Source organism: Salmo salar, chromosome 06, assembly GCF_965601325.2.
Source record: "Salmo salar chromosome 06, fSalSal1, whole genome shotgun sequence".
NCBI classification, from domain to species: domain Eukaryota; kingdom Metazoa; phylum Chordata; class Actinopteri; order Salmoniformes; family Salmonidae; genus Salmo; species Salmo salar.
The window spans coordinates 83,112,655-83,130,998 of record NC_138296.1 but is presented as its reverse complement, the minus strand read 5'-3'; the positions used below and the strand labels follow the sequence as shown (position 1 = coordinate 83,130,998).

Sequence of the window (18,344 nt, the reverse complement as noted above, 5' to 3'; positions counted from 1 at the left end):
AAGATTTTGAAAATCGCGCCACAGGCTGGCAGTGGCTGTTACGTAGGTGGGACGAATTCGTCCCGCCGGTCCCATAGAGGTTAAGAGAGAGATAAAACAGAGAGAGAGTTTAGAGAGAGAGACAAAGCAGAGACAGAGAGAGGGTTTCGAGGGGGGCAAAACAGAGAGACGGAGAGAGTTTTGACATAGAGACAAAGCACAGAGACAGAGAGAGAGTTGAGAGAGAGACAAAGCAGAGAGACAGAGAGAGAGAGTTGAGAAAGAGACAAAGTAGAGACAGAGAGAGAGTTGAGAGAGAGAGACAAAGCAGAGAGACATAGAGAGAGATGTGAGAGAGAGACAAAGCAGAGAGAGAGAGAGGGTTGAGAGAGAGACAAAGCAGAGACAGAGAGAAGGGTTGAGAGAGAGACAAAGCAGAGATATAGAAAGAGGCTTGAGAGATTGAAAAAGCAGAGAGACAGAGAGAGGTTTGAGAGAGAGACAAAGCAGAGAGAGAGAGAGGGTTGAGAGAGAGACAAAGCAGAGACAGAGAGAAGGGTTGAGAGAGAGACAAAGCAGAGATATAGAAAGAGGCTTGAGAGATTGAAAAAGCAGAGAGACAGAGAGAGGTTTGAGAGAGAGACAAAGCAGAGAGACAGAGAGAGAGTTGAGAGAGAGAGAGACAAAGCAGAGACAGAGAGAGGGTTTCGAGGGGCCAAAACAGAGAGACGGAGAGAGGGTTGAGATAGAGACAAAGCAGAGAGAGAGTTGAGAGAGAGACAAAGCAGAGAGACATAGAGCAAGATGTGAGAGAGAGACAAAGCAGAGAGACAGAGAGCGAGATGTGAGAGAGAGACAAAGCAGAGAGACAGAGAGAGGGTTGAGAGAGAGATAAAGCAGAAACGGAGAGAAGGTTGTGAGAAAGACAAAGCAGAGAGAGGGAGAGAGGATTGAGAAAGAGACAAAGCAGAGAGACAGAGAGAGGGTTGAGGGAGAGACAACGCAGAGAAACAGAGAGAATGTTGAGAGAGTGAAAAAGCAGAGAGACAGAAAGAGTGTTGAGAGATTGACAAAGCAGAGAGACAGAGAGAGGGTTGATGCAGAGACAAAGCAGAGAGACAGAGAGAGGTTTGACGGAGAGACGAAGCAAAGAGACAGACAGGGTTGAGGCAGAGACAAAGCAGAAACAGAGAGAAGGTTGAGAGAGACAAAGCAGAGATACAGTGAGAGAGAGTTGAGAGAGAGATAAAGCCGAAACAGAGAAAAGGTTTGAGAGAAAGACAAGGCAAAGAGACAGATAGAGTGTTGAGAGAGACAAAGTAGAGTAAGAGAGAGGGTTGAGAGAGAGAGAGACAAAGCAGAGAGACAGAGATAGGGTTGAGGGAGAGACAAAGCAAAGAGACAGAGAGAGGGTTGAGAGAGAGACAAAGCAGAGAGACAGAGAGAGGGTTGAGAGAGACAAAGCAGAGAGACAGAGAGTGGGTTGAGGCAGAGATAAAGCAGAGAGAGAATTGAGAGAGAGACAAAGCAGAGAGGCAGAGAGAGTTTTAAGAGAGAGAAAGCAGAGACAGAGAGAGGGTTGAAAGAGAGACAAAGCAGAGAGACGGAGAGAGGGTTGAGGGAGAGACAAAGCAGAGAGACAGAGAGAATGTTGAGAGAGTGAAAAAGCAGAGAGACAGAAAGAGTGTTGAGAGATTGACAAAGCAGAGAGACAGAGAGAGGGTTGAGGGAGAGACAACGCAGAGAAACAGAGAGAATGTTGAGAGAGTGAAAAAGCAGAGAGACAGAAAGAGTGTTGAGAGATTGACAAAGCAGAGAGACAGAGAGAGGGTTGATGCAGAGACAAAGCAGAGAGACAGAGAGAGAGAGTTGAGAGAGAGATAAAGCCGAAACAGAGAAAAGGTTTGAGAGAGAGACAAGGCAAAGAGACAGATAGAGGGTGGAGAGAGAGACAAAGCAGAGAGACAGATAGAGTGTTGAGAGAGACAAAGTAGAGTAAGAGAGAGGGTTGAGAGAGAGACAAAGCAGAGAGAAAGAGAGAGGGTGGAGAGAGAGTCAAAGCAGAGAGACAGATAGAGTGTTGAGAGAGACAAAGCAGAGAGAAAGAGAGAGGGTTGAGAGAGACAAAGCAGAGAGATAGAAAGAGGTTTGAGAGAGAGACAAAGCAGAGAGACAGAGAGAGAGTTGAGAGAGAGACAAAGCAGAGACAGAGAGAGGGTTTCGAGGGGCCAAATCAGAGAGACGGAGAGAGGGTTGAGAGAGAGACAAAGCAGAGAGATGTGAGAGAGAGACAAAGCAGAGAGACGGAGAGAGAGTTGAGAGAGAAAGCAGAAATGGAGAGAAGGTTGCGAGAAAGACAAAGCAGAGACAGAAAGAGGCTTGAGAGATTGAAAAAGCAGAGAGACAGAGAGAGGGTTAAGAGAGAGAGACAAAGCAGAGAAACAAAAAGTGCCTTGAGAGATTGAAAAAGCAGAGACAGAGAGAGCGTTAAGGGAGAGAGACAAAGCAGAGAAACAGGAAGAGCGTTGAGAGATTGAAAAAGCAGAGATACAGAGAGAGGTTTGAGAGAGAGACAAAGTAGAGACAGAAAGAGGCTTGAGAGATTGAAAAAGCAGAGACATAGAGAGGGTTAAGAGAGAAAGACAAAGCAGAGAAACAGAAAGAGCCTTTAGAGATTGACAAAGCAGAGTGACAGCGAGAGGTTTGAGAGAGAGAAAGTTGAGAGACAGAGGGTTGAGAGAGAGACAAAGCAGAGTGACGGATAGAGGGTTTAGAGAAAGAGACAAAGCAGAGGGACAGAGTGAGGGTTTAGAGAGATTGTTGATCTTGTTGGTATTCGTTGTAAATACTCTGTAAATACTTTGGGTCGCAATCCTTATAGGGTTGCTCTTTTAAGGGTGGGAGTGTTACTAATACAGGTATCCTCTGTGTATTTCTCTCCTTCTCCCCTACTCACAGGTGGCAATAATCATTCCCTAACCAGTCATCAATCAGTCGCTAATCTGAAGACACACCTGCTCCTTTTCCCTTACCCAATCACATCCCCTTTCCCTTGGTTTAAAAGTATCCCAATCAGTTCTCTCTGCAGGTCTCTCTTTTGTTTTTACACCTACATGTCAAAGCAGAAACAGAGAGAAGGTTTGAGAGAAAGACAAGGCAGAGAGACGGATAGAGGGTTGAGAGAGAGAGACAAAGAAGAAACAGAGAGAAGGGTTGAGAGAGAGACAAAGCAGAGAGACAGAGCGAGGGTTCGAGAGAGAGACAAAGCAGAGAGAGAGTTGAGAGAGAGAGACAAAGCAGAGAGACAGAGAGAGGGTGGAGAGAGACAAAGCAGAGAGACGGATAGAGTGTTGAGAGAGACAAAGTAGAGAGTAAGAGAGAGGGTTGAGAGAGAGAAAGCAGAGAGAAAGAGAAGGTTGAGAGCGAGACAAAGCAGAGAGAAAGAGAGAGGTTTGAGAGAGAGACAAAGCAGAGACAGAGAGAGGGTTTCGAGGGGGGCAAAACAGAGAGACGGAGAGAGGGTTGAGATAGAGACAAAGCAGAGAGAGTTGAGAGAGAGACAAAGCAGAGAGACATAGAGATGTGTGAGAGAGACAAAGCAGAGAGACGGAGAGTTGAGAGAGAGAGACAAAGCAGAGAAACAGAAAGAGCCTTGAGAGATTGAAAAAGCAGAGATACAGAGAGAGGTTTGAGAGAGAGACAAAGCAGAGAGAGAGTTGAGAGAGGGTGGAGAGAGAGACAAAGCAGAGAGACGGATAGAGTGTTGAGAGAGACAAAGTAGAGAGAAAGAGAGAGGGTTGAGAAAGAGACAAAGCAGAGAGACAGAGAGAGAGTTGAGAGAGACAAAGTAGAGACAGAGAGAGGGTTTCGAGGGAGGCAAAACAGAGAGATGGAGAGAGGGTTGAGATAGAGACAAAGCAGAGAGAGAGTTGAGAGAGAGACAAAGCAGAGAGACATAGAGCGAGATGTGAGAGACAAAGCAGAGAGACAGAGAGAGGCTTGAGAGATTGAAAAAGCAGAGATACAGAGAGAGGTTTGAGAGTAGACAAAGCAGAGAGACAGAGAGAGGTTTGAGAGAGAGTCAAAGCAGAGAGACAGAGAGAGGATTGAGAAAGAGACAACACAGAGAGATAGAGGGAGTGTTGAGAGGGACAAAGCACTGAGACAAAGCAGAGGCAGATAGATGGTTAACCTGTTGGGGATAGGGGGCAGTATTTGCACGGCTGGATAAAAAACGTACCCGATTTAATCTGGTTACTACTCCTGCCCAGTAACTAGAATATGCATATAATTATTGGCTTTGGATAGAAAACACCCTAACGTTTCTAAAACTGTTTGAATGGTGTCTGTGAGTATAACAGAACTCCTATAACCTGAGAAGATTTCAAGCAGGAAGTGGCCTGTCTGAGAAGTAGTGTTTCATCTTGGCTCTTTTTATTGAAGACTCAGGATCTGTGCAATAACGTGACACTTCCTACGTCTTCCATAGGGTCTCAGAGCCCGGGAAAACGTTGAACGATATCGAGGCAGGCTCTGGCTGAAACACTTTATCGCTTTTGGCAAGTGGCCACTCAGAGTACTATGGGCTTAGGCGCGTGCCCGCTTCGACCGAATGGTTTCTTTTCCTTTGTCTGTTTATCTAAACGCAGATTCCCGGTCAGAATATTATCGCTTTTTTATGAGAAAAATGGCATAAAAATGGATTTTAAACAGCGGTTGACATGCTTCGAAGTACAGTAATGGAATATTTAGAATTCTTTTGTCACGAATTGCGCCCTGCTCGTCACCCTTATTTAGCCTTTAGGATAGTGTCTAGAACGCACGAACAAAACGCTGCTGTTTGGATATAACGATGGATTATTTTGGACCAAACCAACATTTGTTATTGAAGTAGAAGTCCTGGGAGTGCATTCTGACGAAGACAACAAAGGTAAGAACATTTTTCTTATAGTAAATCTGACTTTGGTGAGTGCTAAACCTGCTGGGTGTCTAAATAGCTAACCCTGTGATGCCAGGCTATCTACTGAGAATATTGCAAAATGTGCTTTCACCGAAAAGCTATTTTAAAATCGGACATATCGAGTGCATAGAGGAATTCTGTATCTATAATTCTTAAAATAATTGTTATGCTTTTTGTGAACGTTTATCGTGAGTAGTTTAGTAAATTCACCGGCAGTGTTCGGTGGGAATGCTAGTCACATGCTAGTCACATGCTAATGTAAAAAGCTGGTTTTTGATATAAATATGAACTTGATTGAACAAAACATGCATTTATTGTATAACATAATGTCCTAGGGTTGTCATCTGATGAAGCTCATCAAAGGTTAGTGCTACATTTAGCTGTGGTTTGGGTTTATGTGACATTATATGCTAGCTTGAAAAATGGGTGTCTGATTATTTCTGGCTCGGTACTCTGCTGACATAATCTAATGTTTTGCTTTCGTTGTAAAGCCTTTTTGAAATCGGACAGTGTGGTTAGATTAACGAGAGTCTTATCTTTAAAATGGTGTAAAATAGTCATATTTTTGAAAAATTGAAGTAATAGCATATCTAAGGATTTGAATAACGCGCCACAGGATTCAACTGGCTGTTGAGTAGGTGGGACGCAAGCGTCCCACCTAGCCCATAGAGGTTAAGAGAGAGATAAAACAGAGAGAGAGTTTAGAGAGAGAGACAAAGCAGAGACAGAGAGAGGGTTTCGAGGGGGGCAAAACAGAGAGACGGAGAGAGTTTTGACATAGAGACAAAGCACAGAGACAGAGAGAGAGTTGAGAGAGAGACAAAGCAGAGAGACAGAGAGAGAGAGTTGAGAAAGAGACAAAGTAGAGACAGAGAGAGAGTTGAGAGAGAGAGACAAAGCAGAGAGACATAGAGAGAGATGTGAGAGAGAGACAAAGCAGAGAGAGAGAGAGGGTTGAGAGAGAGACAAAGCAGAGACAGAGAGAAGGGTTGAGAGAGAGACAAAGCAGAGATATAGAAAGAGGCTTGAGAGATTGAAAAAGCAGAGAGACAGAGAGAGGTTTGAGAGAGAGACAAAGCAGAGAGAGAGAGAGGGTTGAGAGAGAGACAAAGCAGAGACAGAGAGAAGGGTTGAGAGAGAGACAAAGCAGAGATATAGAAAGAGGCTTGAGAGATTGAAAAAGCAGAGAGACAGAGAGAGGTTTGAGAGAGAGACAAAGCAGAGAGACAGAGAGAGAGTTGAGAGAGAGAGAGACAAAGCAGAGACAGAGAGAGGGTTTCGAGGGGCCAAAACAGAGAGACGGAGAGAGGGTTGAGATAGAGACAAAGCAGAGAGAGAGTTGAGAGAGAGACAAAGCAGAGAGACATAGAGCGAGATGTGAGAGAGAGACAAAGCAGAGAGACAGAGAGCGAGATGTGAGAGAGAGACAAAGCAGAGAGACAGAGAGAGGGTTGAGAGAGAGATAAAGCAGAAACGGAGAGAAGGTTGTGAGAAAGACAAAGCAGAGAGAGGGAGAGAGGATTGAGAAAGAGACAAAGCAGAGAGACAGAGAGAGGTTTGAGAAAGAGACAAAGCAGAGACAGAAAGAGGCTTGAGAGATTGAAAAAGCAGAGAGACAGAGAGAGGGTTAAGAGATAGAGGGACAAAGCAGAGAGACAGAGGGAGGGTTGAGAGAGAGACAAAGCAGAGAGACAGAGATAAGTTTGAGAAATTGACAAAGCAGAGAGACAAAGCAGAGAGACAGAAAGAATGTTGAGAGATTGAAAAAGCAGAGAGACAGAAAGAGGTTTGAGAGAGAGACAAAGCAGAGACAAAGCAGAGAGAGGGTTGAGAGAGACAAAGCAGAGAGACAGTTGAGATAGAGACAAAGCAGAGAAACTGAGAGAGTGAGAGAGAGAAAGCAGAGAGACGGAGAGAGGGTTGGGAGGGAGACAAAGCATAAACAGAGAAAAGGTTGAGAGAGAGACAAAGCTGAGAGACAGAGAGAGGGTTGAGAGAGTCAAAGCAGAGAGACAGAGAGAAGGTTTAGAGAGAGAGACAAAGGAGAGAGATAGAGCGAGGGTTGAGAGGGAGACAAAGCAGAGTGACAGAGAGAGGTTTGTGAGAGAGACAAAGAAGAGAGACAGAGAGAGTGTTGAGAGAGAGACAAAGCAGTGAGACAAAGCAGAGGCAGAGAGATTGTTTAGAGAGAGATAAAGCAGAGAGACAGAGAGAGAGTTGAGAGAGAGAGAGACAAAGCAGAGACAGAGAGAGGGTTTCGAGGGGGGCAAAACAGAGAGACGGAGAGAGGGTTGAGAGAGAGACAAAGCAGAGAGACAGAGAGAAGTTTGAGAGAGAGTCAAAGCAGAGAGACAGAGAGAGGTTTGAGAGAGAGTCAAAGCAGAGAGACAGAGAGAGAGTTGAGAGAGAGACAACACAGAGAGATAGAGGGAGTGTTGAGAGGGACAAAGCACTGAGACAAAGCAGAGGCAGATAGATGGTTAAGAGAGAGATAAAGCAGAGAGACTGAGAGAGAGTTTAGAGAGAGAGAAACAAAGCAGAGACAGAGAGAGGGTTTCGAGGGGGGCAAAACAGAGAGACGGAGAGAGGGTTGACATAGAGACAAAGCACAGAGACAGAGAGAGGGTTTCGAGGGGGGCAAAACAGAGAGACGGAGAGAGGGTTGACATAGAGACAAAGCACAGAGACAGAGAGAGGGTTTCGAGGGGGGCAAAACAGAGAGACGGAGAGAGGGTTGACATAGAGACAAAGCAGAGAGAGTTGAGAGAGAGACAAAGCAGAGAGACATAGAGATGTGTGAGAGAGACAAAGCAGAGAGACGGAGAGTTGAGAGAGAGAGACAAAGCAGAGAAACAGAAAGAGCCTTGAGAGATTGAAAAAGCAGAGATACAGAGAGAGGTTTGAGAGAGAGACAAAGCAGAGAGAGAGTTGAGAGAGGGTGGAGAGAGAGACAAAGCAGAGAGACGGATAGAGTGTTGAGAGAGACAAAGTAGAGAGAAAGAGAGAGGGTTGAGAAAGAGACAAAGCAGAGAGACAGAGAGAGAGTTGAGAGAGACAAAGTAGAGACAGAGAGAGGGTTTCGAGGGAGGCAAAACAGAGAGATGGAGAGAGGGTTGAGATAGAGACAAAGCAGAGAGAGAGTTGAGAGAGAGACAAAGCAGAGAGACATAGAGCGAGATGTGAGAGACAAAGCAGAGAGACAGAGAGAGGCTTGAGAGATTGAAAAAGCAGAGATACAGAGAGAGGTTTGAGAGTAGACAAAGCAGAGAGACAGAGAGAGGTTTGAGAGAGAGTCAAAGCAGAGAGACAGAGAGAGGATTGAGAAAGAGACAACACAGAGAGATAGAGGGAGTGTTGAGAGGGACAAAGCACTGAGACAAAGCAGAGGCAGATAGATGGTTAACCTGTTGGGGATAGGGGGCAGTATTTGCACGGCTGGATAAAAAACGTACCCGATTTAATCTGGTTACTACTCCTGCCCAGTAACTAGAATATGCATATAATTATTGGCTTTGGATAGAAAACACCCTAACGTTTCTAAAACTGTTTGAATGGTGTCTGTGAGTATAACAGAACTCCTATAACCTGAGAAGATTTCAAGCAGGAAGTGGCCTGTCTGAGAAGTAGTGTTTCATCTTGGCTCTTTTTATTGAAGACTCAGGATCTGTGCAATAACGTGACACTTCCTACGTCTTCCATAGGGTCTCAGAGCCCGGGAAAACGTTGAACGATATCGAGGCAGGCTCTGGCTGAAACACTTTATCGCTTTTGGCAAGTGGCCACTCAGAGTACTATGGGCTTAGGCGCGTGCCCGCTTCGACCGAATGGTTTCTTTTCCTTTGTCTGTTTATCTAAACGCAGATTCCCGGTCAGAATATTATCGCTTTTTTATGAGAAAAATGGCATAAAAATGGATTTTAAACAGCGGTTGACATGCTTCGAAGTACAGTAATGGAATATTTAGAATTCTTTTGTCACGAATTGCGCCCTGCTCGTCACCCTTATTTAGCCTTTAGGATAGTGTCTAGAACGCACGAACAAAACGCTGCTGTTTGGATATAACGATGGATTATTTTGGACCAAACCAACATTTGTTATTGAAGTAGAAGTCCTGGGAGTGCATTCTGACGAAGACAACAAAGGTAAGAACATTTTTCTTATAGTAAATCTGACTTTGGTGAGTGCTAAACCTGCTGGGTGTCTAAATAGCTAACCCTGTGATGCCGGGCTATCTACTGAGAATATTGCAAAATGTGCTTTCACCGAAAAGCTATTTTAAAATCGGACATATCGAGTGCATAGAGGAATTCTGTATCTATAATTCTTAAAATAATTGTTATGCTTTTTGTGAACGTTTATCGTGAGTAATTTAGTCAATTCACCGGCAGTGTTCGGTGGGAATGCTAGTCACATGCTAGTCACATGCTAATGTAAAAAGCTGGTTTTTGATATAAATATGAACTTGATTGAACAAAACATGCATTTATTGTATAACATAATGTCCTAGGGTTGTCATCTGATGAAGCTCATCAAAGGTTAGTGCTACATTTAGCTGTGGTTTGGGTTTATGTGACATTATATGCTAGCTTGAAAAATGGGTGTCTGATTATTTCTGGCTCGGTACTCTGCTGACATAATCTAATGTTTTGCTTTCGTTGTAAAGCCTTTTTGAAATCGGACAGTGTGGTTAGATTAACGAGAGTCTTATCTTTAAAATGGTGTAAAATAGTCATATTTTTGAAAAATTGAAGTAATAGCATATCTAAGGATTTGAATAACGCGCCACAGGATTCAACTGGCTGTTGAGTAGGTCCCACCTAGCCCATAGAGGTTAAGAGAGAGATAAAACAGAGAGAGAGTTTAGAGAGAGAGACAAAGCAGAGACAGAGAGAGGGTTTCGAGGGGGGCAAAACAGAGAGACGGAGAGAGTTTTGACATAGAGACAAAGCACAGAGACAGAGAGAGAGTTGAGAGAGAGACAAAGCAGAGAGACAGAGAGAGAGAGAGTTGAGAAAGAGACAAAGTAGAGACAGAGAGAGAGTTGAGAGAGAGAGACAAAGCAGAGAGACATAGAGAGAGATGTGAGAGAGAGACAAAGCAGAGAGAGAGAGAGGGTTGAGAGAGAGACAAAGCAGAGACAGAGAGAAGGGTTGAGAGAGAGACAAAGCAGAGATATAGAAAGAGGCTTGAGAGATTGAAAAAGCAGAGAGACAGAGAGAGGTTTGAGAGAGAGACAAAGCAGAGAGACAGAGAGAGAGTTGAGAGAGAGAGAGACAAAGCAGAGACAGAGAGAGGGTTTCGAGGGGCCAAAACAGAGAGACGGAGAGAGGGTTGAGATAGAGACAAAGCAGAGAGAGAGTTGAGAGAGAGACAAAGCAGAGAGACATAGAGCGAGATGTGAGAGAGAGACAAAGCAGAGAGACAGAGAGAGGGTTGAGAGAGAGATAAAGCAGAAACGGAGAGAAGGTTGTGAGAAAGACAAAGCAGAGAGAGGGAGAGAGGATTGAGAAAGAGACAAAGCAGAGAGACAGAGAGAGGTTTGAGAGAGAGACAAAGCAGAGACAGAAAGAGGCTTGAGAGATTGAAAAAGCAGAGAGACAGAGAGAGGGTTAAGAGATAGAGGGACAAAGCAGAGAGACAGAGGGAGGGTTGAGAGAGAGACAAAGCAGAGAGACAGAGATAAGTTTGAGAAATTGACAAAGCAGAGAGACAAAGCAGAGAGACAGAAAGAATGTTGAGAGATTGAAAAAGCAGAGAGACAGAAAGAGGTTTGAGAGAGAGACAAAGCAGAGAGACAAAGCAGAGAGAGGGTTGAGAGAGACAAAGCAGAGAGACAGAGAGACAGTTGAGATAGAGACAAAGCAGAGAAACTGAGAGAGAGTGAGAGAGAGAAAGCAGAGAGACGGAGAGAGGGTTGGGAGGGAGACAAAGCATAAACAGAGAAAAGGTTGAGAGAGAGACAAAGCAGAGAGACAGAGAGAGGGTTGAGAGAGTCAAAGCAGAGAGACAGAGAGAAGGTTTAGAGAGAGAGACAAAGGAGAGAGATAGAGCGAGGGTTGAGAGGGAGACAAAGCAGAGTGACAGAGAGAGGTTTGTGAGAGAGACAAAGAAGAGAGACAGAGAGAGGGTTGAGAGAGAGACAAAGCAGTGAGACAAAGCAGAGGCAGAGAGATTGTTTAGAGAGAGATAAAGCAGAGAGACAGAGAGAGAGTTGAGAGAGAGAGAGACAAAGCAGAGACAGAGAGAGGGTTTCGAGGGGGGCAAAACAGAGAGACGGAGAGAGGGTTGAGAGAGAGACAAAGCAGAGAGACAGAGAGAAGTTTGAGAGAGAGTCAAAGCAGAGAGACAGAGAGAGGTTTGAGAGAGAGTCAAAGCAGAGAGACAGAGAGAGAGTTGAGAGAGAGACAACACAGAGAGATAGAGGGAGTGTTGAGAGGGACAAAGCACTGAGACAAAGCAGAGGCAGATAGATGGTTAAGAGAGAGATAAAGCAGAGAGACTGAGAGAGAGTTTAGAGAGAGAGAAACAAAGCAGAGACAGAGAGAGGGTTTCGAGGGGGGCAAAACAGAGAGACGGAGAGAGGGTTGACATAGAGACAAAGCACAGAGACAGAGAGAGGGTTTCGAGGGGGGCAAAACAGAGAGACGGAGAGAGGGTTGACATAGAGACAAAGCACAGAGACAGAGAGAGGGTTTCGAGGGGGGCAAAACAGAGAGACGGAGAGAGGGTTGACATAGAGACAAAGCACAGAGACAGAGAGAGAGTTGAGAGAAAGAGAAAGCAGAGAGACAGAGAGAGAGTTGAGATAGAGACAAAGCAGAGACAGAGAGTTGAGAGACAAAGCAGAGAGACAGAGAGAGATGTGAGAGAGAGACAAAGCAGAGAGACAGAGAGAGTGTTGAGAGAGAGATGAAGCAGAAACGGAGAGAAGGTTGCGAGAAAGACAATGCAGAGAGACAGAGAGAAGGTTGAGAGATTGACAAAGCAGAGACACAGAGAAGGTTGAGAGATTGAAAATGCAGAGAGACAGAGAGAGGGTTAGGAGAGGGAGACAAAGCAGAGAGACAGTAAGAGCCTTGAGAAATTGAAAAAGCAGAGAGACAAAGAGAGGTTTGAGAGAGAGACAAAGCAGAGAGACAGAGAGAAGGTTTAGAGAGAGAGACAAAGGAGAGAGACAGAGCGAGGGTTGAGGGAGAGACAAAGCAGTGAGACAAAGCAGAGACAGAGAGATGGTTAAGAGAGAGATATAGCAGAGAGACAGAGAGAGAGTTGAGATTGAGAGACAAAGCAGAGACAGAGAGAGGGTTTCGAGGGGGGCAAAACAGAGAGACGGAGAGAGGGTTGACAGAGAGACAAAGCAGAGAGACAGAGAGAGAGTTGAGAGAGAGACAAAGCAGAAACGGAGAGAAGGTTGCGAGAAATGCAAAGCAGAGAGACAGAGAGAAGGTTGAGAGATTGACAAAGTAGAGAGACACAGAGAATGTTGAGAGATTGAAAATGCAGAGAGACAGAAAGAGGTTTGAGAGAGAGACAAAGCAGAGAGACAGAGAGACAGTTGAGACAAGAGATACAGAGAGAGGGTTGAGAGATTGACAAAGCAGGGAGACAGAGAGAGGGGTGAGAGGGAGACAAAGCAGAGAGACATAGAGAAGGTTGAGAGATTGACAAAGCAGAGAGACAGAGAGAGGGATGAGAGCGAGACAAAGCAGAGAGACAGAGAGAAGGTTGAGAGATTGGCAAAGCAGAGAGAGGGATGAGAAAGAGACAAAGCAGAGAGACAGAGAGAAGGTTGAGAGATTGGCAAAGCAGAGAGAGGGATGAGAGAGAGACAAAGCAGAGAGACAGAGAGAGGGTTGAGAGGGAGACAAAGCAGAGAGACATAGAGAAGGTTGAGAGATTGACAAAGCAGAGAGACAAAGCAGAGAGACAAAGCAGAGAGAGGGTTGAGAGAGAGACAAAGCAGAGAGACAGAGAGGAGGTTGAGAGAGAGACAATGCAGAGATACTGAGAGAGAGTTGAGAGAGAGAGAGACAAAGCAGAGAGACGGAGAGAGGGTTGACAGAGAGACAAAGCATAAACAGAGAGAAGGTTGAGAGAGAGACAAAGCATTGAGACAGAGAGGGTTGAGAGAGGGACAAAGCAGAGAGACAGAGGGTGACACGGAGACACATTTTTCCTCCTTCTTGGCCCACTCTGCTGCCCACACTGTCGTGGAGATGAAATTAATGTGCAGAACATGGAATATCCCCGCGACGCTCTAGTGATGATAATGGTGATGATGGCGATGATGATGCTGGTGATGATGATGAGGATGATGGTGATGGTTCACACAGAGACGGATTGCCACAGTCAAGACCATGTCCTCACAGAGAGGTCACTCTCACTGTCGCCTCCACAAAGGGGTATGATCACAAGAGAGAGACATGGGTAAGAGAGCAAGAGAGAGAGAGAGAGAGAGAGAGAGAGAGAGAGAGAGAGAGAGAGAGAGAGGCAACTGAAATGCTCATTGATCCATTACAGGCTGTCTGAAAAAGCCAAGGGCTCCACTCCATCGTGCCCACAATGCATATCTTTCTCCCACAGCCTCAGATGCTGTACTGCTCTCATGGCTGTGCCTGGCCCTCCACGGTGTAATGAATGGGACACATAATCACAGGATGCTAGGCCAGACTGCATTATTCTGTGATCAGCAAAGCAGCAATGCCTAAATCAAGTGGCATAGAAAGGCATCTGACACCTAGCCTTGTGGATGAGGGCTCTGACTCATTGCTGACTGGATCAGACAAGGGCCCACTTTTCACTTGAACTGACTCAGGGTGACAGTAGGGAAGAGATAATATCCTTATTGTATAGGAGATATAATACACGTGTAGTCTGATAGATTGAAATAACATTAAAGAAAGCATGAAAGATAGGGGAAAGAAATAGACAAAGGGATAGGGTTGGAGAGAGCTAGAGAGTGAGAGAAAGAAGGGCAGAGAGACGGAGAGAGAGAAGGGAAGAGAGGTGCAGAGAGAGAGAGAGAGAGAGAGGGAGGGAGAGAAGATATAGTAGAGAGAGAGGTGTGGTAGAGAGAGAAGGTGTGGTAGAGAGAGAAGGTGTGGCTGACAGAGAGAGAGAGAGAGAGAGAGAGAGAGGCGTGGTAGAGAGAGAGAAGGTGTGGAATAGAGAGAAAGAGATAGAGAGGTGGTAGGGAGCGAGATAGAGAGGTGTGGTAGGGAGCGAGAGAGAGAGATAGAGAGGTGTGGTAGGGAGCGAGAGAGAGAAGGTGTGGTAGAGAGAGAGAGAGGTGCGGTAGAGAGAGAGATAGAGAGGTGTGGTAGAGAGAGAGAAGGTGTGGAATAGAGAGAGAGAGAGAGAGGTGCGGTAGAGAGAGAGATAGAGAGGTGTGGTAGAGAGAGAGAGAGGTGCGGTAGAGAGAGAGAGAGGTGCGGTAGAGAGAGAGAAGGTGTGGTTAACAGAGAGAGAGGTGTGGTAGAGCGAGAGATAGAGAGGTGTGGTAGAGAGAGAGAGAGGTGCGGTAGAGAGAGCGATAGAGAGGTGTGGTAGCGAGAGAGAAGGTGTGGTTAACAGAGAGAGAGCGTGACAGACAGCAACGCAGCGCCCGAGACCTGCTGGGGAGTGTGGGTGAGGATGAGTCTGGGCTGTAGCCCTCCCTACCTGGGAGAGGAGGTCCTGGGGTTTGCCTCCCAGGCCGTGGGGCATCTCCCTGCAGCGCGTGGACAGGTTGAGGATGGCTGTGGCGGCCATGTGAGCAGCCTCCGTGTCCTGTGTGTAGTCGAAGCTGCTCTTACTGCAGGTGCTGCTGGCGCTGCTGCCGCCCCCTCCTCCTCCCCCTCCGCAGCTTAGACTGCTGCTGCTGGGAGCGTATCTGCTCGTCGTGCTGCTGGGAGCGTATCTGCTCGTCGTGCTGCTGGGAGCGTAGCTGCTAGTCGTGCTGCTGGCTGGGCTCTTACAGTAGTGCTTGGCTGCAGGGAGGGAGTACAGTGGACAATTCATACACATACATACTTAACACAACATACGGAACACAACATAAAGAACACAACATACAGAACACAACATACGGAACACAACATACGGAACACAACATACGGAACACAACATACGGAACACAACATACTTAACACAACATACGGAACACAACGTAAAGAACACAACATACGGAACACAACATACGGAACACAACATACGGAACACAACATACGGAACACAACATACGGAACACAACATAAAGAACACAACATACAGAACACAACATACGAACACAACATACGGAACACAACATACGGAACACAACATACGGAACACAACATACGGAACACAACATACGGAACACAACATACGGAACACCACATACGGAACACAACATACGGAACACCACATACGGAACACAACATACGGAACACAACATACGGAACACAACATACGGAACACAACATACGGAACACCACATACGGAACACAACATACGGAACACAACATACGGAACACAACATAAGGAACACAACATACGGAACACAACATACGGAACACCACATACGGAACACAACATAAAGAACACAACATTCAGACCACAACATACGGAACACCACATACGGAACACCACATACGGAACACAACATACGGAACACAACATACGGAACACCACATACGGAACACAACATACGGAACACAACATACGGAACACAACATACGGAACACAACATACGGAACACAACATACAGAACACAACATAAAGAACACAACATACGGAACACAACATACGGAACACACATGAAGGACAATACATTATACATGTACAGACACTCATATAGAACAAGTATACAGAACACTCATACAGAATATGTATACAGAACACACATACAGAACATGTATACAGTAACAGACAATAATGATACCGAAGCAGAAGGCCAGATTTTACACCCAAAAAAGAACAATATGAAATATTGAAATGGAGATGTATAGAAAGACATGACATATACATTTAGAGGATAGACAGACAGACAGACAGACAGACAGACAGACAGACAGACAGACAGACAGACAGACAGACAGACAGACAGACAGACAGACAGACAGACAGACAGACAGACAGACAGACAGACAGACAGACAGACAGATAGATAGATAGATAGATAGATAGATAGATAGATAGATAGATAGATAGATAGATAGATAGATAGATAGATAGATAGATAGATAGATAGATAGATAGATAGATAGATAGATAGATAGATAGATAGATAGATAGATAGATAGATAGATAGATAGATAGATAGATAGATAGATAGATAGATAGATAGATAGATAATTACTAACACCTACAGGGAAGTCTTTCAATGGAAGGTTTGCTCCATGGTGAATGCTGTGTGAGAGCAAATGATTGTGCTCTTGGTTGGAGAAAGAGGAGAGGGCGACAGAGATGGAGAGCACGAGGAGAGAGCTAGAGGGAGAGAGAGAGAGCGCAAGCAAGAGGGATGGGAGTGGTGTGAATATGGTCTTGGCAGTAAGGGCTTGCAGGCAGCAGAGTGTGTGAGCGAGCGGGGAACGCAGAAGCCCTGAACGCATCCACATTACAGGGAGCTGAGACAAAAACCTTCCGACCAGCAGGTCCAAAATGAATCAAAGAAATGGGTTGTGTTCTATGTTCATCTCCAATCCAGATTGGGGTTGTTCTCTCTAATTGTGAACTATGCAAAATCAAATTGATGGAAGTAAAAACATTGGTTTTAGACATGCATATGTATTTCAATAGTTCACCTATGTTGTATATGTGTCGAGTAGAGCTTCTGTACAGTCTATCACTTGTTCAACATATTTACAACATTGTCAAAGCACAGATCTAGAATCTGGGAATAATGTGTGTGTGTGTGCGTTCGTGTGTGTGTGTGCGTTCGTGTGTGTGTGCGTTCGTGTGTGTGTGCATTCGTGTGTGTGTGCGTTCGTGTGTGCCAACATGCGTGCGTGCGTGCATCAGAGTGCACAAGCAGTCGTTTCCTACCATCATATCCCTTGGTTGAGGTGTCTGTGTCCCGTCCGTGGGCCTTGGGGGCCAGGCCTGTCTTCCCCCTGCTGTAGACGTGGTGCTGGCTGTCGTAGCCTTGGCCGTAGTCGAAGCTGGTCTTGGAGTACTTCTCCAGCTCCTTGGCCAGGTTGGAGCGCGGCGTGCTGGTGGACACGTTATTTTTGTAACCGTACTGTGGGATCTCCAGCTGTTTCACAAAGCACATTGGCCTGGAAGATAACCATGGACAGGGGGGGGCGTGTTTGTGTACACGCGGTGAGAGCGGTCTGACTGTCTGACTGCATGGTGTACGTCCTCACTGAACCACTAGGGGGACTTAATTTGTAAGAGCATGAATCATAAGCGCTGCTACGGTAGGCATTCTATTGTTCTTTCTACATCTATATGAAGTAGGATTTGAAAGCAGAGAGAGTGATGGAGGTCAGAGGTTACATTCACGGCTACAGGAATGCACTGGGATGAGCGGGGAGGCTGGGGGAGTGGTGGTCATGTGATGAGGGTGTGAGTGAGTACCTCAGCACACGATCTGAAGCCTGGCTGGACTTGGGGCCCCCGTCACATGGGATGTGCTTCTCCTGGACTTTAACCATCTTCTCTGCAGCGGCGATGGGGCACCCCGAGAGACTGCAACAGCATTCACACAATGGAGTGAGGCCTAATTAGCCAGAACACACTCACACACACATGCACACACACACGCACACACACACACACACACACACACACACACACACACACACACACACACACACACACACACACACACACACACTCACACACACAAGCGTGCCTACAGTCTGCCTCTCCGATAACAGACACATCCTATCAATCAACTAAATTTGGCTTTGATTTAAACAGAATTGCACATTTTAAGCTATAAAATGGAGCCCCACGTATGAATTATGTATTTCCTATGGCCTAGTTCTTTATTGCAAAGCCGGAGCTTTGCAGATACATATTATTGGCTGCCTGGGCATGAGGGGCTGCTGAGCTTCAGAGAGATCCCCTCAGCTAGATACTGCAGTCCTTTCAGAGGATTCTGGGTAGGCTCAGTGGGGAGAACTGATTAACCACCATGTCAGCTACTGTACTCCCTTCTCTCCTCCTCACCTCCTCTACATGCCTTCCCCTGTCGTCCTCTCCTCCTCTCCCACTCTCTCCTCTCGTCCTCTCCTCCTCTACACGAGTTCCACTCTCCTTCTCTACTCCTCTCCTCTCCACACCTCTCCCCTCTCCTCCTCACATCCTCTACCCCTTCTCCTCCTATCCGCACCTTCCCCTCTTCCCTCTCCTCCTATAAGCCCTTTCTGCCTCTACCCCCTCTGCCTTCTCCTCCTCCTCCTCTACCCCCTTTGCCCTCTCCTCCTCCTCTACCCCC

General features: G+C 46.0%; 1 protein-coding gene across 9 annotated transcripts in view; it reads right to left on the bottom strand.

Annotated features, from left to right (window-relative positions):
• The window catches only part of LOC106608144 (myelin transcription factor 1-like protein), a 355,994-nt gene that overhangs the window by 111,455 nt on the left and 226,195 nt on the right, over positions 1-18,344 (bottom strand). For 8 of the 9 annotated variants that reach the window (XM_082977020.1, XM_082977024.1, XM_082977022.1 and 5 more), the window contains exons 10-12: positions 17,480-17,590; positions 16,943-17,175; positions 14,600-14,907 (exon numbers count right to left, since the gene is read on the bottom strand). In XM_082977020.1, the coding sequence (XP_082833146.1) occupies positions 14,600-14,907; positions 16,943-17,175; positions 17,480-17,590 (652 nt within the window). The remainder of the gene's footprint in view (positions 1-14,599; positions 14,908-16,942; positions 17,176-17,479; positions 17,591-18,344) is intronic. The other variant, XM_082977025.1, reaches the window with a different exon arrangement.